Here is a 19,750-nt window from a genome sequence, read left to right on the forward strand (position 1 = left end):
AGCCCCTTCCCCTCGTGTGGCCTCCGTCGTTCCCGTCTCGGATCGTCCAATGGTTATTTTGTAATGATATCTGTCTCCTTATTAAAGAAAGGCTGAAAGGAGCCCTGCTGCCCACCTGGTTTTGCTGCTGGGGGGGAGGGGGGGTTTGGGGACACACTCACATGAGGACATTTCAGTGCTCAGCTTCCAGCTTCATCAACTCGTGGAATCACAGAACGGATTTTGGAAGGGGCCCTTTAAGGCTCCCTGCCGTGCACGGGGGCACCCACAGCTCCAGCAGCGCCCGGAACCCCCCCGACCTTGGGGGTCTGCAGGAACAGGGCAGCACCAGCACCACCACCACCACCACTTGGGGCCCCCCCTGTCCCCTCACACAGCCCCTGCTGGGCTCTGTCCCCTTCCTTCCTACAGTCCCTTCCACATTGGAAGCCGCTCCCCCCCCCCCGTCCCCACTGGGGGCTTCCATTCCATCCAGGATGGGGCGTGGGGGGGACAGGAGCGCTCCTCCCCGGCTCCAGAAGGACAGCCACCAAAGCAAAACTTCTATTTTATCAACTCTTATTTTATTTATTTATAAATACTGTCGTGTTTACAAGCATCATAGATGTGAATATTATTCCCAAACTTTCAAACACGTAATACTTAGAATACTATATAACAACAACCAGTAAAACAAATCATTCATCTCAGGGTTTGAAAGGCCACTCAGAGTTGCATAAAAATACATTCTGTCCCCGCCTGGTTCCCCAGTCCCGCTTCCTCCAAGGGGTTTATTTACAGGGAGCCACCATCAAACTCGCAGCCACGATGGGGTTCACCCCAAGCAATAAAAACGAATTCACCCCAAGCACTGCTTAGAAAAAAAGCTCCGTGTTCTCCAAAGGAGACCACGCCTGGCAGATGCTCCGCGTCAAGGAGGGGACAGTTCCAGGAACCTCTTTCCTTGCGCCCCGTCCCCAGCGCGGAACGCAGGGAATCCCGCCCGCCGCCTCCCCAGGGCTCTGCTTCATTCAGCTCCAGGAGAGCACCTCGTCCTTCCCACCATTGGGTTTGAGCTCCCGTGGTCAGCACGGAGCACGCACGGCGCTGGCTGGGACTCAGTGCTGCCACGCATCCCCTGCAGCTTTGGCTCCGCTCGGTGCCGCGCGGCTCAGCCCTTCGTGTCCAGCTCCTCGGGGACAGGGCGCACTGAGCGTCCCGGGAGGAAGGGGCACAGCATCGCTGCAGCTGGAGGCCGGGCCCCAGCAGCCAGGGGCTCGGGCTGCCCCGACCATGGAGCGGGAGCGGGGCAGGGCGGCACTGCTGCAGCAGAGCCCGGGGCTGGGTGAGGGTGGGAGAGAACAGCGAGACGCAGCCGTACTCACATCCAGCGCGCACCGAGGGGGAGCGGCGTGCGGGGAAAGCATTGACCGGAGCTCAAGGCTTACAGCTGTCCCATAGAGCAGGGATGCATGAAGCAGGAATACGGGCTGCCTGGTGCCCTGGTGCCGTCAGAGCGCGTCTCCTCCTCCCCAAAGCACAGCAGCAGGGGAGCGGCCGTGGGGCTGTGCAGCAGCAGTGGGAGCTCTGTGCGGAGCTGCCCTGAGCCCACCCGGCACAGAGAGAGGTGGGACGGGAGGGGAAGATGGAGAATTACAAAGAAACAAAACCAAAAAGCCCCAAGGGAGAGGGAAACGCACACGACAGCCAGCAGAAGGTGCCAGGACAGACTGATGAATCTTACCCTGTTGAGCAAGCTTAAGAGCTACGCTCGTGTTCAAGTATCCAACCGCATCTCAGCGCAGCGCCACGAACCCAGCGGAGCGCGATGCCACCGCCGAGCACGGGGAGCCCAGGGCACAGAGCAGGAAATCCAGGGACAAAGGCAATGAGAGGAGAGGAGAGGAAGGAGGTTGGAGCGGGGCTGCGCGCTGCGAGCAGAGCGGGCTGGTGGGGAAGCTCAGCAGGTCTGGTGCCGGGGCACTGCATGCAGCACGTGCAGGAGTCACTGCCCGAATGCCCACAGAGAGAACAATTGCAAACTGTTCTGAGTCCGTACAACACTACAGAGGGTTGGGGTTTTTTCTTGAGGTTTCCTTCAAGGCCGAGGCTGACTGCAAACTTCTGACAGATTAAAAGACTTTGACGCAGCTCCCTGCAGCCCCACGTGGAGGACAGCTACGGCAGCTCCGTGCCCCAGTGCGAAACCCATCAGCGAGGAGCCGTGCTCGGTTCTGTTGGCAGCCTGACGCTGAAAAGCCATCGCAGGGACCTGAAATACCCGGCCAGGCTGCTCGGCAGGGCTCCGCCTGTGGGCAGACATCCCATGCCTTCTCCTTCACCAAGTTTGGCAAATGTCTGCGATGCCACCCCGGGAACAGCGGGCCAGGTGCAGGTACCGGGTGCTGCTGAGCGCAGGGAGCTCGGCAGGGGCCCTGGGGGGATGCAGCACCCCACCACCAGCAGCAGCACGGTGAGGGACTTACCCAGCACGTCTGCAATTGGATATTAAATAAAAGAGATCCAGGTCTCTGTGCAAAGCAGCCGTCCCCGCCTGCTGAAGGAATCAGCTCTGCTGCCATCCCTCGTGGCATCACATTTTAGCCAAGGTCCCACATCGCACGTGGGCTGACGCGCGTCCTCGGAGTCCCTGCCCACGGTCACATCTCCCGGCTGTGCGGGCACGCCGCACCGGCTCCTGCAGCATCGCTCTGCACAGCAGCAGCTCCCTGCTGCTCACCAGCCGCGGGGTCCTGGGAGGTAGCGGCAGCGCAGCACCAGTCCGCATCCTTCTCTTCTCCCTTGAGTCCGATGTCCGAGATACCACAACATGCTTAAATTAAAACAACAGAACGGCCGGGGCGTGCGTGGTGGGGGGGAAAAGGGCAGAAAGGGAAGGTCCAGCCGAGGGCGGGGAGGAGCGATCCCACAGCTGAAATGCTGCTGTGCTTGGGGCAGGAGGAAAGGGGCAGGGCTCAGCGGTGGGGCTGCAGCGCGGGTAGGACCCCCTCGTCCCGCTCGGCTCCCTACTTGGAGAGCTTGCTGATGACACGAATGAGCGCTCCGTTCTCGTCCTTCAGCCTTTGATTGTCCGACTTCAGCTCCGTCAGGATCTGCACAGAGACAGAGAGGGGCAGGGTTACAGCGGGGCCGGGGGCCGGCGTGGGCCTCAGCTCGGGCCCTCGCACAGCAAAGCCCCCGGGAAAGCGGTGCCACAGCCCCAGCGCCCGGTCAGGAGACAGCCGGGAGCATTTCTGAGCCCTTCCATCCCAAACCTGCTCCCACAAGCTGAGCAGGGCCTGGCAGAACAGAAAGCTCCCAAGGCAGCTTTTTCCTGTCTCGATTTTCCCATTTGTGCAGGACCAGAAGGGAAAACGAACGCCTGAGATGTTTCCTGCCTTGGATTTCTAATTCAGGACGGGGCCGAGCCTGCCTTGCAGAACGCCCTTAGAACAAACCATCTCCTTGGGATCACACAGGCATTTCCTGGGAGTGCTCGCACTGCAGCCAGTGTCTGGCAGAACATCCCAGCGAGCTCCTCGGTGCTCACAGCAGGGAGACTGCGGCACAGAGAAGAGCCACAGAACCTCTCATTGGAAAGAGAGGAAATGATAACACCAGCAGGACCTCCCCAGCAGCTCCTCCTGGCAAACAAGCCCTCATCCTCCTGCCTCCCGCGCTGCAGGCGGTGACCCTCAGGGAGCAGCCCTGGGATGGGGCTGTCCCCAGGCACGAGGAACAGGATGGCACCCGGCGCTGTGGGCCTGGGGGTCACAGTGAGATGCTGTCACACCGAGAGGCGGTGACACACCGCAGGCAGCACGAGCTGGGACACAGCGTGGCTGGAGATGGCACAAAGCAGTGAGCTGAGCGCTGACTCACCTGTGTCAATGCAGATCTTGGAGGAATTCCCCTGAAATGAAATCCCCACTGCAGAGCGGCTCTGCCTTCCCCTCCCTCCCGTGCTGGAGCCTTGGCCCTGCCTACAGGCGGCTCCATCCCCGCTCACAACGCCCTGCTCAGCAGAGCTCCTGCAGCCCCGTGTGCTCCATCCCCTGCGTGCGGTGCACGATGCTCCCACTGGGGCTTTCCAAGGGAGAGGGGAGCAGGAGAGGTAACATGGGCTGCACCCTGAGACAGAGCGGCCATCGGAGCAGACGCTGTGGCTCGTTATAGAATCATGGCCAAACAGCAGGCACTGCCCAACACCAAGAGCCCAGGAACACGGTGAGACGGGGAAAGCGTTTGTGCTCTCACTCTGCACTTCCATTCCCTCCCGAGATCCATCCTCACTCTCTGAAGGAGCACAGGTTGGCACAGGATGCCCAGGGGTCACCACGCTCAGAACCGCGGGGCTGTGGCACCGAGGACGTGTCCATGGGCACGGAGGGCTCTGGTGGGACTGGGGATCTCAGAGGTCTTTTCCAGCCTTAATGACTCCATGGCTCTAAGCTCACCACCAAGCACGCTGCCTCCAAGTCCAGAGCAACCAAAGGGTTGAAGCACCTGCTGAGGGCTGCAGCCAGCCAGCCCCTGTCCCCTCCCTGTCACTGCCTGGGGTGGCCTTGCAGCAGCCATCCCCGTTTCACAGCTCACCGACGGCGGCTGTGTTTTACAAACACGCTTCAGCGCAACTTTGGTGATTTACTGGAAAGGGAGGAATGGAACAACGTGCTTCCTGAAGTTTCCAGTGAAGCTTTCTGGAAGCTACACATCACCCTGGCAAAGTGCAGTCCCCCCGGGCAGAAGGCACTGCTCCCTTCACTGCAAACCAGCCTCAAGCCCCGCAAAAGAAACAGCACGTGAAGCAGAGCTGGTAGCACAGGGGCCTAAAAAATGACGCTCTGTAAATGTCTCAGTCAGAATGGCACAGAGGGACGGGGCCAGGAGGGCTCAGCCTGCACGGCCCCACGGTGCTGATGTGCAGCATCAGCACAGAGCGAGCTGCGAGCCAGCAGCACTGCTGTGCGGCGTGCACTGCGACACCGGAGAAGGTGACACTGCAGAAATGATGTGGATTTTGGAAAATGAGATTCTCTGTGAAGGGCCACTGCAGTAAATCTGTCAGTTTCAAATAGTGACAGGGCTGTACAGCTGTGATGTCCAAGGACAGCAAGGAGACAGCTTGCAGGCAGCAGTAACATCCCGTGCTGCACCTATGAGAAGAGCTGAGGAAACCCAGCAGAGCGCAGGGACACAGCGCTGCTCCAAGCAGGGAGCTCCCAGTCTGCAAGCACGCGGGGAGCGAGCACCCATCAAGCACTGGGACGGCACTGGGAGCAACTGGGCAGAGGGCAGAAGCAGGGAGAAGCGGCGCTGCAGTTATTTCCCAGCAGAAGAAGAGAGACAGGTGGCTTAAAGTTGGTGAAACATCGCTTCTTTGAGGCTATGAGAACAAGGGGGGCAGGGACAGGAGGGAGGGTTGAAAGCAGGAGCACGGGGACATGATTCCCTGTGACCCACAACACAAAGCACCCACCCTCAGCCCGTGCAGGACACGGACCCTGGCACGGAGGCTCCGGGAAGGAAAGCCCCAGTTCCCCCGGTTTGTTTCTGTGGTTAATCATCTCTGATATAATTTGTGTGCTAAGAATAGACTTTTTCATACCTCGGTGCCACTTCCATCCCACTAGAGCACAGCGCTCCTTTCTTTCCTTTAGGAAAAAATAGCTGTGCCTGAAGGGACCCAAACATCCCCACTGACCTGCAGAAGGCGTGCAGGACCCAACGGAAGGAGGAGGCCCAGCTTTATCCGAGCACCGAGGCAACGGAGCAGCAGGCAAGGACGCACTCCATCCGTGTGATGTGTGAGGGCACGGCTCCAGAAGGCTCACCCTGCGCTGTCACACGCTCATTTCTCTGCGGTGCCTCCCAGCACAAGGTGAGGGGGGCACAGGGTGCAGCGGGTCGGCTCCGCTCGCAGCAGCCTGCAGGAGGCAGCACGGATGCTGCAGCGCCGAGCTCGCACCAACGCCTCCCGCTGCTTCCCACCAGGGAAGGAGCTCGTTTCCTTTGCTTCAGAGAGCGAGAGGAAGCGCTGAGAACTAGAGAACTTCTGATCGGTGCGGGATCTTCTAGAAATCACCTTCCTCTCTGCAACGTGCATTTTTCATGACACCCCCGGAAATTCATTCATCATTCACCGTGGCTCCGCGTCACGCTTGCTGAACTAAGCCCGATGCGATCAGACACGCACGGCGATGGGAAGCGGGGGCAGGCCCTGCCAAGGGAAGCGGCCGAGCTCCCACCCCTCAGTGCCACCCATCTGCGGGGTGCGCAGCGGGTCCTCCCATGTCTCTTCTGGGCAAGGAGGAAGCAGCCCCGCGCTGCGGGCGGACAGCAGGACGGCAAAGGGCGGCAGCTGCCAAGCGGAGCGGAGCCAGCAGAACCGAGAGCGCGCAGCGCGGGGAAGCCCTGCCTGCGGGAGCAGCCCTGCCTGCGGGAGCAGCCCTGCCTGCGGGAGCAGCATGCTGGTGCCTGCAGACCCCCGGCCTCATGCTGCTCGGAGCCCAGCCAGCCAGGGGAGAGCTCGGCCGCGGGAGCGGAGACCTGCCTGGAGGATGGAGGAGGGAGGCGAGATGAGCCGGACGGCAAGCGGCTACAGCTCCTCTGATTCGGAGGGCTTGGCAGGCAGCGAGAGCCTGGCCACCACCCGCGTCAGAGCCCTGTTCTCGGCCAGCAGCTGCTCGTTCATCTGCCTCAGAGTGTGAATCTGTTTGAGCTGGTGGAGGTTCTGCAGAGAGGGACAGGAGGGGACGGGAAGATACAGAGAGAACACACCACGGAGACAAGAGGGCACAGAAAGGTGAATTTAGTCCACAAGCAGTCAAAAAAAATAGAGAGAAAAAGAAAAGAAAAATTAGTAGCGGTGAGTGCTGGATGGGCAGCAGCTCAGATGTGTGCGTGGAAAGCCCGACAGCACTGAAAGGATTCGGGAGCTGCGCTTTCTCCAGGGGCCCCCAGAGCAGAATCCTAAGAAAGATCCTAAGTGGAATTCCCACCCCAAGCAGGATGGACTCTTATGGATGACTTTCTAATAACCCATAACGAGCTCCACCAGACACAGCTGTGGACTCATGAACCATGAGCGCTGTCCCACCGCCACCACGGGCACTGGGAGCACTGGGAGCACTGGGAGCACTGAGAGCGCTGCTGGCACCTGAGAGTTACTGTGCCACTCCTCCCATGCATCTCTGAACGCTGGAGCACCGTGCAGCAGCGAGCAGGGCTGCACCAGAGGCTCTGGAAGGCACAGAGCAAAGCTGCAGTCTGCTGACCGCCCTCGCCCTGTGGCACCGAGTGGTGGCTCATGGCTCTGCTCCCCAGAGCTGTGCTGTTTTCCCAAATAACCCTGCCCGGATTCCACTCTTCTTTGCCACGAGGCTCAGCCTTCAGAGGTGAAAAGTTAAGAACTGAAAGCACTCATTCGAATGACAGGAGCTTGAAGGAGAACAGCCCGAGGAGGAGGCAGACGAACACTGCACTGCTCAGCACAGAACCACACGGGCACGGTCACACTGCACAGGGAGACACAGCATGGAAGCACTGGGGAGGGCAGAGCAGAGAGCTGAGCACACAGCACCGCTTCCTGCACAAGGAGGACGCGTTCCCAGCGACACTACAGCAAAACTGATGGACACCGACACCGCGTGGACGCCAGGAGGTGAGGGCTGAGAACCAAGAACTCCCACCTGGATGTGCACGGAGTTGGAGCTCCCCACACAACTGCTGCATGCAGGGACGTTGTGTTGGAGGGCTCAGTGCCGTATAGAAGCATTGTGGGCAGCCTGCAGCTCAGCCCCAGCTGCCCCTAAGCACTACCTCTGCTCCTCATGAAGGAATCCAGACCTTGTCCAACAGCCTCACAAAGCCAGCGGGAGCGATGCGGAGCAGGACAGGACGGGGCTCGAGCCCCCTCGGCTGTGCAACTGCTCCTGCATCCAAGTGAGCACAGCTCCTGCTGCCTGGCCTTCACCCACACCGCTCTGACACTGCACAGACCAACAGCTCGGGGGTCAGACATCCCCCCCACCCCCACATCCCAGCCAGCACCACCTGCTCCACTGGAGAGAGGACAGACGGACATCGCCGTGTCCGTCCCGCGGCTGCTGGCACCCAGGAGCTGCAGGAGGACTGGCTGGACTGGAAGAGCCGTTTCTTTCTGCGGTATCACGGTTTATAAATGCTCTCTGTTTTATTACAGCTGAGCATCTGGCTGGCAGAAAATGGCCAGCATATGTAAAACGCAGCGCGTGCTTCGCGGGATGGAAAGGATCGTGATCACTTCAGGGACCATCTTCACTTCCCACACCAACAGAGCACGAACTGCAGCACGGCACGAGCAGATGCAGCTCAGCCTCAGCACGCTGCGCAGCCGGGAGAAGGATCACCCCAGCAAAAATGTGTGTGTGCTGCAGGTGGGATGGCCTCCTATTCATCATGCTCAAAGACACCGAGCGAAGGCTGAGAGCTGGGCCTGAAGCCAAGGGCGAAGACCAGAATGTGGATGATCCCGCTGTGATTGCTTATCACTCTGCTTGATTCTTGGCTTACAGAAAGCAGCCTTCTCGGTTCAGCTGTACTTGCCTTCAATTAAAGGGCTTTGTGCCTGCAGCACTCGGGGAAATAAGGATGCCCAAAGCATGCACAATGTACCAAGCCAGGAGGTGCGGTGCTGCTTCAGAGTAAAGAAGCTTCTGTGACCTTCAAGGAAAATTGCTGTGTTAAGTTGGGACCTCAGGCACTTGGCATTGAAATCAGTTCAGTGCAAATGCTAATTTTCTTTCTCCTTCCTCAGCCGAGTTGCTGCATCTCCAGTCAAACCCTGCAGTCACTTAGGAAAACGCCGTACTGCTGTGTCACCTTCCCCAGAGCAGGGCAGCAGGAGCCCCTCTGGCACCACGGAGCTCTTTGCCATCGCCAGATTCACCGTGCTCCCCTCCACTTCGTGACAGCTTCACCAGCAGCAGTTAAACTCATGGAAGGAACAAAGCTCGAAACCTCAAGTTTGGGCTGAACCACACAGCACTGCTGTCACAGCAACCCAGGACCTTCCTGTGACATTGCTGTGCCTCCTCTTCCCAAGAAGCTGGACTCAGTGCCACCAAAGACCAAACAGCTGCAGGTGAGCCCTGACGGACTGGTCCCATTCAAAGACTGCAGGAAGAATCCCACTGACTGCGGCACGACTTGAAATCTAACACCCTGGCATGGTTGGGTATTTCCCCTTGAAGGAAACTGGTGGATCTGCATAAACTGCTTACTCCTCCCGATGCTGCTCAATAGCTGTTCAATTAGCAAAAGTAGCAGGAACGCAAGCGAAGCCAGTACGAACAGATTTGTTCTCCTGGCACTACTTACACCCCAGGGATTAATACAGATGTTCTGCAGAGGTTATCTCATTCTGCACAAACACAGCTGGCCTGAATCCCACTTTAAGACGTGATGTAAGTGGACGTGGAAAGTCTGCTCTCCTTATGGACTGGTCCAACGCTGTCATTGTTAGAGGCTTCACACTTCTTTGTACTGAGTGTGCCCGGGTGCTCCTCACATGCTGGAGCTTTTGCAAAGACTGGTGGGGTGCAAACCGCCCGGGTCATTTAATGCAGCAGGAACAAAGAGGGAGCATCGCACCCGAGGGATCAGAGCTTGTCCTCACGCAGAGCACGGGCTGCTGCGGCCACGTGCTGCTTCCCACAGTGACCAGCAGCTTCAGGGTAAGACAAGAACACGTCAGACTTCAAGTGGTGCTGTTCCCACGGCGCCTTCTTGGCTTCCATCGGCCTGCAGCTCCCAGCTCCCCAACCAGAGAAGCTGTGGCTGTGTCCAGCAGTCCCTGCAGGCGCCTGCTTTCATTAATTGCTTTCTGAACCAATATAAATGTTCAAAACCGACAGGCCACTAGAGGACTCCAATCTGTCTTTTTACTCCACGGGCCGAGCTGGTTTGTGGAGTGACCTACAGAGCTAAAGCAACGCCACGGAGCTGCTGCCCGTGTGTCCTCTTGTAGGCCGTATTTCTGCAATGATGGAAAAGTCCCTCTGGAGTTCAAGGTTGCCACTTGCTGAGAGGAGGAAGGATTTGGAATCCAGGCACATTCAGCCTTTTCTTGCTCCCCTTTGAGCCGGCACATCCACATTCATTTTCCCCTCTTTGAAAGACCAGGAGAGCCTTTACAGCAAGACTCCATCAAATTGTTCTGAGACTTACTGCAGTAGAAGATGCAGCAAAAGCCAATATATCCTTTCAAAGGTGTATGCTTGGTAGAGATACGAAGCTTGAAATAGAAACACAAAGCTGGAACCTCCTGGAGGGTGGCAGGGAATCGTTTCCATCAGCGCACCGCACCGCGAGCTCGCAGCCCCGCGTCCTGCCCTGCTACACAACTTGGTCCCACCTGGATCATCCTCGGAGGGAAGGGGAGCACAGGACACGGAACAGAGAGCGCCGTGCTGCGAGTACAAGCATTCAGGTGCGGCGCAGAACGATGCCACGCTGCCAAGTCACCGTGAAGCTGCGGGCTCACCCAGGTGGCCAACACAGCGCGGCGGGTGCTGCAGTGCTCCCCGCCAGCCCCAGCTGCAGCCGGAGGCTCCGTGCCTCCAAGCAACACCACGAGGGAAGGGAACGCAAGGGAGCGGTCGGGGGGAAGGGGCTGGGGACAGCAAGCCATGCCGGACTTGGAAGCAAATTCCTCTTTGCTGAGATCCATTCCAGGCTGACTTACTGACGCGGCCTTCCAGAAGCATGCTGTAGGAAGGGGGGACAGAAATACAATGGCTCTGTGTGCTCTCTGCTGGCCAGCGCGCGTGATCTCACAAGCCAGCTTTGTCTTCTTACCCATCCGGAGGGAGCCACCACGGCTGCGCCCGGGCCGCAGGCTTATCCAGCAAACTGAAACTCACGATGCCACAACAGGTTAGTTTCAGAAAGCACGGGGGGAGAACAGCCTCCGCAGCTCTCAGGTCAAACAACACAAGACGTAAAACACGCGGCGCGGCCCGACGAACGCTAACAGAGCAGTTTTATTACTACTTCATGTTTGGAGAACGTAGCCATTAAAGCAAGGCCTGGCTGCACAAAGGAAGGCACTGGGAGGGAGGACGAGTCCCTTCCCATGTATATCTTTAATATCCTATTCCTGGGCGACAATCCCACAAGACATTAATACAAAGCATAAAAATTAGAATAGACAGAGGGAATAGATTATTCCCTACCTTCATCTCCTCTTCCATTTCAGAGAGTTTCCGCTCCAGGGCTCGCTTCTCCTGTTTACAAGGATTCATAGCAGACGGTCACAGGGGTTTAGAAGAAAAACAAAGTACATTTTCTTTTAAAGAAGAAGCAAGAGTCTTGTATTTCTATAGGAGCAATCACCAAAAAGCATCTCAGAGCACTGCACAGCTCACCAGCCAGGAGCTGACCAGATGGGACATGGCAGAGGTGATGCACTGGGGCCCATTTCGGCCCTGCCCGCAGCAGGTGGGGTCCTCCCCGGGCCCATCCCCCCCTGAGTTCATGGTCATTTAAGGCAGAGACTCAGCCAGACACTGCAAGCTGGGCTTAGCTTACTGCAACAAATCTGACTGCTCTGCTAGGAGGAAGGAGCGTTCAATCAATCCCATTTCAAGAGTAATCACAAGGATAGACACCCAGCGAGTGGTTTGTCTTGTTTCTCCCTCCCTCCTGAAAGTTTTTGTCTATAAGGATCAATAACATTTTAAAGCATAATGCACCGACAGCCCTGTAGGACCATGCAATACAATTTGCTGCTCTGCAGAATGAAGTCAGAACATGGCTGATCTGCAAAGAGAGCAGGAAAGTCTCGGCACCAAAAAGGTCAGAACACAATTATCGCTGTGCACTGCTCTGCAAGGCAAAACTATAACTTATCTCCTAATTAACACTTTCCTTCCAGAAATTAGGATGCCCTGTAGAGCAGCACAAGGCAAAGATCACAGCCCAGAAGAAAGCAGACACGTACCCTTTTCTCCATCTCCAGCATGCTAGACCGGTCAGAAGTTTTCTCCTGTTTCTGCTACGTAAATTAAAAATAGAAAGCTATTAAAATGGAGAGGCATTCACAGGATGCTGTACAAAGGCCTAGATCGCCTACAGATGCACTTGCCCAGAGAAGCAGCAGTCCTTAGAGAATCACACACACCACACTTCTCTCTGTGAAATGTAACACAAGTCTCCTCTGCAGCAGCTTCCCCCCGAGCACTGGGTCCCCTCCTGCACTGGGAGCCGTGCTGGCGTGGGGCAGCGCTTGCTTTGCCCAGCAGAGGGGCAGGTTTGGGCCTTACCTGGGCTGCCTTTTCCAACTTGGATTTGATGTCGGCCAGCTCAAGTTGCGCTTCTTGCAGTTTTGACTTCAGCTTCTGATTTTCAGACAGGGCGCTTTCATATAACTGGAACACAAAACGTTTCAATTAACCAGGCTGCTCTTCAGCCTCTGCACTCCAAGCAGACACTTCCCATGTGGCCTTTGCACCGGCACCAGATGTGCACGCGCGCTCTGAAGCCATGGCAGCCCGTGTTACTCTTACAGGGATCACACTGAAAGCTTCAGAGCTTTTAGAACAAATAATTCCGGAGTGTTACAGCAGCACAAAATAATTCAGCTGGGTGTGCACGCCTTGGCCGTGCTGCTGGTGCTCAGCGTTCCCCTTTCTCACTCCTTTACAAATCCCTCTCACCCTCTCTCCAGCCCGATCCCTCACTCCCTGTCCCCCAGAAATGTGGCTCTGTGCTGTGTCCCTGCACCCCCCGTCCTGTTCTGACCCTTCACAGGACTGCTCCATGTGACAACAGCGAGCATCCCTCCCAGAGGCAACGAAACAGAAAATGGGAAACGTTCCACAGACACTCGGCGCAGCTGCCAAGGTGCACCCAGAGGCAACTCCACACGTAGAGACCCTACTTTTTTGTAGTCCCTGTTGCTCTCCTCTTCTGCCCTGCTGCTGAGGGCGGCTAGGCGGTTCTCTCTGCGGCTGTAGGCACTGGAGCGGCTGGAGGCACGGTCGCTGTAGGAGGAGTCAGTGGTGGCGGGGGTTGTAGCTGCTTCCAACCTAAAAGGCAAAGATGCAGCACCGTGGAGCAGCTGCCACCTGGGGAACGTCAGCGTGACACAAAGGTGGGCAGCCCCCAGGTGGGAACGGCCCAGTGGTCATCAGCCCAAACCCCACCGGGGCAGTAAATTCCCACATGCTGTTGGGATTCCCACCTTCATGGTGGGAACGGGCTCCATTGCTAATGGGACCTGAAGGGTTTTACAGCCACACGGAGCTGGTAGGGGATCTGAGGAGCAAAGGATGAAAGCAGAGTGGCCCAGCAGCCGAGCTGAGATGAGCACCCAGCGGTCAGAGCCAGGGTCAGCTCATGTCAGCGATGGGAACCCCTGGAGCCGTACAAAAACGTGACACGGGAAAAAATCTCACATCTCAAACATTAAATAGAAAAAAACTCCAAGAAATGAAATTCTTACCTGGAAAGTCGTTCATGCTGAAGGAAGGAGGGGAAAAAAAAAGAAAGAAAAAGGGAATTAGTAACCAGGAGAACCAGCAGCGCAGCCCCAGCACCGCACAGCTCCCACGCAGCCCGCTCATCCCGCCCGCCCCACGCTTCCCCTGCATTTCAGGTTCCATTTCCTTCACTAACCCTAAAATTAACGAACCTTGGGCTTTAAATCCTTGTGTCCAGAACTGAAGCCCATTCCTTGGCCCCAAACTCATCTGTTGTTTCCCTTTCAAGTTGAATCGGCTGTGCTGGCTTTGATCACTGCCCCGAGCATGACGTGGGTGAGTGATTAATGGCCCACGACACCCAGAGCTCTGTGTGTGCACGCTGAAGGTCTGAAAACCACAAAGCACCTTTTCTCCACGAGCAAATACCCATGAGGAAGGGGAGCTTGACCAGAGCCAGGGGAGCACAGCAGGGGCTGCAGGAGGAGGGGCGAGGAGCCCCCAGCCCCACGCTGCTTGGAGCACACTGGGCACTTCTTTCCCCACCTGCACTCCCATCACAGCACAGCAATTCCCAGCTCTGCCTTTGCTGCAGTCACTGGTGCTCCTAAACCACAAGTGACCTGGGCCAGAGGGGATTACAGGAGTTTTGCTTGGCGCTGTGATGTCCTGTGGGGCCAGCTGTGGTAAACCACAGCTTTTAATGGAGTTTTCTGGACCGCACAGCTTTCTCCTACAAGTGCCAAAGTCAAACAGAACAGCACAGGTGTCCTGTGGGATGCACTGCCCTCCTCCTCCGCTCCCCTCCCGTGAGCTCCTCTCTGCAGGGGTGCACTGAGCTCAAGGTCTGTGCTCAGCCTGCACCGGAGCTGCCCTCTGCTCGTCGGCATGCAGGAACACAACGACACGGCGTGTACTGCAAGCTGTCACATTTCTAATTCCTCCATCCCAGTTCTAATTCCTCCGAGCCTGACACAACCCCCATCTTCTGTTCGGGTCCAAGAAGGAAACCGCCCCACGGAGCCCTCTGTCACAGGATGCTGTGCCTTGGCCAAGACAAAGGAACTGAACTGAAGCATGACTGAAGCCGTGTGGCTGGAAAGCACATTCAGCTGGAGCTGCTGAATCCAAAGCCCAAACGGGACAAGCAGACCCTATGAATTAGCATGTCCTCCCCAGGGCTGTGCCTGGGGCCTGCACATCCCAAGCTGGAAGGGACCCACAGGGACCTGCATCCTTCCCCAGCCTTCCACCTGCAGCTGCCTCCCAGCACGGTGCTGCAGCGCCGTGGTGTTTCTGAGACAATGATGATACTGTATAAAGGCTGGGTCTGGAGAGCAGAGGCTGAACAAAACACTGCAGCCACTGCAGGCAACAGCCCCCCTGTAATGGAATTGCCAACCAGTTTCCATCAGCGGATCACACTTCCACTCGCTACTGCCTTCAGGGAAGGAAGGGATATTTATTTTATTTTAAATCAGTTTCTGGCTCAGCCTCTTCTAGAGGTCTGCAAAAAGGCTGTGCTGGTACCCCAAGGACCAGCTTATTCTATTCTGCATTTAAAACAATGATAGAGAAGGGAACCATCTCCAACAGAAAGCAGCTTCCTTCCGGCCCAGCTCTGCCCTGCATGCGGTCACAGCGCGCTCGGAAACCTCCAGCTGCGGCTGTGCCGTGCTCTGCAATCACTGCTTCGCTGCTCCCTTCCCCTGCTGCTCAAACAACCCGATGCCATTTAAATAAATGTCAGCAGCATCGCCGGCCTCACTGCGCCGGGAGTGCACTGCAGTGCCCCGAGCTCAGGGGCACAACCTCAGCCTCGGTCGCTCCCTGAAGCCGGGCTGACCGGAGGGCAACGGCCACCAGACGGAATCCTCCTGGTTCCCCTTCGGAAGAATCCAGCACCACGCGGCCTGCTGCGGTTAAAGCAGCGCTGACCAGCGGCCCTACCGACTGATGAATGCACCGTTGTATTTTTCCCTTTTGTTTTTTTCCCCCCTGGCAAACGCGGAGCTGCGCTGCCAGCGTCGGCCCCGACTGCTGCATTTCCCCGGGGACCAGAGGCTCCACGAGAACCGGCAGCGGCCACGGGAACACGGGGCTGCGCCGTGAGCCCTCCCCAGCTAAACAGGGTCAGGGCTGGGGGGGGGGGAGGGCCCCGGGGAGCGGCGCGGAGCCAGCAGCGGCTGCCCTGGTTCCGAAAGCAGCGCGCAGCCCAGCCAGGACCCGCAGCCCCGCGATGCGTGCGCCGATGGCTTTTAAAGGAAAACTTCCAGCGCTGCAGGGAGCGCTGCCAGGTTTCTGGTCAGCATCAGCGCTCAGAGCTCTCGCTGCAGGAGGATGGGAGCGGGCTTTGCACGTGCACCTACAGCCACGCACCTGAGGTCACGGCTTTCCTCCCGGCCGAGGGAGAGCAGCACGGTGCGGGGGGAAAGGGGTCTGGGAGCAAACGGCATCAAGGAATGGTCCAGGTTGGAAGGGACCTTTAAGATCACCCAGTTCCAACCCCTGCTACAGGCACAGACACCTCCCACCCCTCCAGGCTGCTCCAAGCCGACGCCGCACGGTGCAGGAACACTGCAGGGTTTGGGTTTGGGACGGAGGAAAGCAGGAGTTTTCCCTTCAACGCACAGAAACTCTGACAGCTGTTCGAAGTTCAGTAAGGTAAAATTAAAACCAAATTCCTCACGGAAGGTTTAGCTCAAACGAAGCCCTGAAATGCAGCGCCAAGAGGGGCCGAGCCCTTCCCCTGCCAAGTCAGACACTGGCCCATGGCTTCCAGTTGCATTCTTCTGCCACTCGGACCCGACCCAGCACAGGCAGAAAAAGTCCACTGCTTACAATCCCCCTCCTACCCCCCAAAAAAAAGATGTTTTGGGAACGTTTTATGCTTCTTTATCTCCCGTTGGCCAATTTCAGGAAAATCTGCACTATTTAAAGGCAGTTCTCAAGAAATTTATTTTGGTGTTTTGTTTCAGGGATCTGATCACCCCCACAATCAAGCTCCACTTCACAGCTCCCCAGGGCACAGCCCCAGCCCCGCTCCCCCCCCAACCCGCAGAGGAAGCTCCAAGAACCAATGCTGGCAGCCACGCTCCTGCCCAGTCCTGCTTGTTTTAGAAAACAAACACGAAACGAAGCCAGCTGCTCGTGGGGGGGGTTCTTTCTGTGATATGCACAGAGATGCGCTGCAGGGAGCTGCCACATTGCTGCCGCACCGGGGCTGTCTGCTCCCAGCCCACTGCAGGTGTGCAATGCCGATGCGTGGCTGCTGCAGGAGGGGCAGCCCCTGTGCGTGGCGTGCAGCTGGAAGGGAGCGTGGGGCTGCACTGCACGAGCTGCAGGGAGGAGCAGGGCTGGGTTTGGTGCACGTCCCTGCAGCAAGGTACAACTCACAGTTCGACTTGCGAGCCAGACAGCGCCGGGCGCAACCAGGGCTCAGAAAGTTTGGTTTTCCCAAGGGTGCAGAGTAATTACAAGGCCTGTTTCGAACTCTGCTTCTTTGAGGTCACCGCCTCCCTGGGAAAGCTGCTGTGCTGACCCAGAGCTGTGGCTCAGCTCCCCGCCAGCTCCAGCCGCGGTGATGGATGCTGCTGCCTTCCACTCGGGCTGCACTGCTGCGAACGCAAGGATCACAAATCCCATTGGTATGATTGATAACGCAGCGCAGCCAAACCACCTCCATCTAACCCCAGCTCCCCGAAGCCTTACGCGAAGCATGTTTTCACAAACCATAAATCAACGAGCTTTGCTTAACAAGAACCGCTCTTACTGAAGCATAATATTAAAAGTTCCTCCGGGCTGGAATAGCGGCTTTGGCGGCTGCCTGCAATACGGCACGGACGCTCCATCAGAAACGAGCAGGCCCAGCTGCAGGGGGCTGCCAGCAGCACCCCCACAGCCCCGGCCCCAGCAGCTCCTCCGTGTGCTCCCAGCCCCTGCCTCAGTTCCCTGCTCCTCCGCGGCCCCTCGGCTCGGCCCCAGCTGCACTTCATTACCGCTGGCTCTGGGGGATAGAGCTCTCCGTGTAAAGCAGCGAGCTGGATTGTGTTTTAATTTAGGAGAGGCCACAACTCAGAAACCTGGGTTTGCTGCTCTGATTTCCCCTCCACCCCCCTCCCCCCCCCACCTTCTTTTCGAAGGGATCAAGTTTTATTGGTGAAAAACTTCATTTTGCAAAGCGCCGTGATCTCAGACAGAGCTCTCCAGACAGGAGGAAATCAAAGCTGAAGGGCCGAGAGACTCGAGAGGAGGAGACTGCTGCTCCCGGTCTTAATGCCATGGGTCTGCAGGCAGCAGCTCCTCCCCGGCCCTGCACACACTGCTGGGCATTCCCAGGTGTTATCCCTGGGTGTTTAAATGTCTATTTGGAGCCCGAATTGCAGCTGCTAAAACCAACCTGTGAACTCCTCGGCACGAAGCACGCCGCGAGCATTCACATAGCATTCCTGTGACAACTGCACGGGCACAGGGAGTGCTTGCATGGAAAAGCCATTAGGGCTGCTTAGGTATGCCGGACCGTCTGCAGCACACGGAGCATCCTGTGCTGTCAGAGTTAAGGCTCTTGGTGCTGCCTCTCTCTCTCTCCCCTCATTTGTTTCTGTCTAAAATAGCTCCAGAGCGGCTGCCAGGCAGTGATCTGAGCCCAGTCCTGCTGGAGGACGTCTGTCTGAAGCTTTGCTTCTTCAGGAGTGACCCCAGCTATTGGGCGTTAGTAAAGAGAACGGACAAGTCCTTGTAAAACACAAAACCGACCCAAGCAGCAGACCAAGCTCTCCCGTGGTCAGCAGGGTGCATCTGCCACCAGGGGCAGCTCCAAGGAGCAGGCACCACCTGAGTGGGAGCCTGCACAAATGCGTGAGCAGTGGCACAGGTACAGCTGCAGCACCCCGGGGCGATGGGTGGACTGAGCTCTGCCAGCCTTGTTTGCTATGGGCTTTGTGTCCCTCTTATGAAAAACAAAGCTATAATGGGCTCCTGCCACTGCAGTAAACACTGGTTTGCAGTTCAGAGGTTGGAGTGGTTTTCTGCCTCTGCTTTCCACCCATTCCCATCCCACAGCACCTCCCTGTCCCCGCTGGGCCAGACACCACTGGAGCTGTGCTCCGGGCTGACCCCAGCTCAGATCTCCTCCTCCTCACCCCTTCTGCACCGGGCTCCCCCTGCTGTGTCGGGCAATCCCACAACAGCGGTGTGATCCTGGGCAACCTCTCCCCAGCTGCTGACCTGGATCCCTCCGGGGCACCAGGTGCTGGAGGGGAAGGGCAGGAGCTGTGCACGTGGTCGTGGTGCAGCACCATGCGCTCCCTGCTCTGGGAGCAGCACACCCAAAGCAGCCAGATCCCCATGGGATTTCAACATGAGAAATCTCACCCCATCCTTCCAGCTGCAGCACCCTGCAAGAGCCCTCCCTCTGCAGGAGGCTTTCACAGTTCCACTGCAGCAGCAGGAAACGAGTTATTTTGGTAATGTGGACAGACAGTGGGGACTCGTCTGCCCAGAAAGTGCCACGGGGTTGGGGCACGGGCTCAAGCAGCAGCCCGGGGCATTCGGACACTGAAGAACTGGAACGCTCCCTGCATGGCTTTGGCTTGGATTGATGGCTTGATTCCTGGGAAAGGAGGAGAGCTGAGAAAGTTTACCCGGAGAGACGCAGCCGGGCTGTAACACTTACCCATGGGTCACTGCGTGCACCCAGGCCCCTGGTATGGACACAAGGGTGACCAGAGCTGCCCGGCACTGAGTCACAGCCGGCGGGTGAGTGCCCTGAGGATGACTGCAAGCTCCTGATACGCTTCCAGATATGGGCATTAACAGGGAAAAACAAAACAAAACAACAAAAAAAGAAGAACAACCAGAACCCAGGAGGATTTCGTACTGATATCCATCTAAGGAACACGACGCCTGAGAAATAACCAGCGACCGGAGCCGCAATAAACAAACGGGGCAGTGGAAGAACACAGCCTAAGGTTAATTGCCTCAAAGTTCAACTTTCGGTATCCCACGTTTTTGCTGGCTAACGGGAGAGGACAGCAGAGTTTCTGCAGACACTCGTAACCAGCCAGCAGTGCAGACACGAGGAAAAAAAAAACACGCCTGGAGCCAACCGCCTTGACCCCGCTTCGATGGAAGCGGCATCGTTTCTATCAGCACCAGAACGAGCCCAAGCTGCTACATGGAAAACCAGGAGGATCGAGTTTGCAGAGCTGCTTGCAGCGTGCTCGTCAGCTCCTCACACCGTGCAGCAATGCAAACGATTCACGCAGCTCTGCCTGATGTGAGAGCAAAGCCAGCACTGCTAATAGCTG

The 19,750-nt window shown here is 57.3% G+C and overlaps 1 protein-coding gene across 7 annotated transcripts in view; it reads right to left on the reverse strand.

Annotated features, from left to right (window-relative positions):
* PPP1R12B (protein phosphatase 1 regulatory subunit 12B) overlaps positions 542-19,750 on the reverse strand; it is a 91,161-nt gene continuing 71,952 nt past the window's right edge. For 4 of the 7 annotated variants that reach the window (XM_021377541.1, XM_021377537.1, XM_021377536.1 and 1 more), the window contains 7 exons: positions 13,466-13,482; positions 12,902-13,049; positions 12,285-12,389; positions 11,963-12,016; positions 11,196-11,246; positions 3,010-3,092; positions 542-2,780 (listed from right to left, as the gene is read on the reverse strand). In XM_021377541.1, coding sequence (XP_021233216.1) covers positions 2,573-2,780; positions 3,010-3,092; positions 11,196-11,246; positions 11,963-12,016; positions 12,285-12,389; positions 12,902-13,049; positions 13,466-13,482 — 666 coding nt within the window. In that variant the 3' untranslated portion in view covers positions 542-2,572. Of the gene's footprint in view, positions 6,713-10,818; positions 10,873-11,195; positions 11,247-11,962; positions 12,017-12,284; positions 12,390-12,901; positions 13,050-13,465; positions 13,483-19,750 lie in introns of all 7 variants that reach the window. The other 3 variants (XM_021377538.1, XM_021377544.1, XM_021377543.1) reach the window with 3 other exon arrangements.

This window comes from Numida meleagris, chromosome 25 (assembly GCF_002078875.1).
Source record: "Numida meleagris isolate 19003 breed g44 Domestic line chromosome 25, NumMel1.0, whole genome shotgun sequence".
NCBI classification, from domain to species: domain Eukaryota; kingdom Metazoa; phylum Chordata; class Aves; order Galliformes; family Numididae; genus Numida; species Numida meleagris.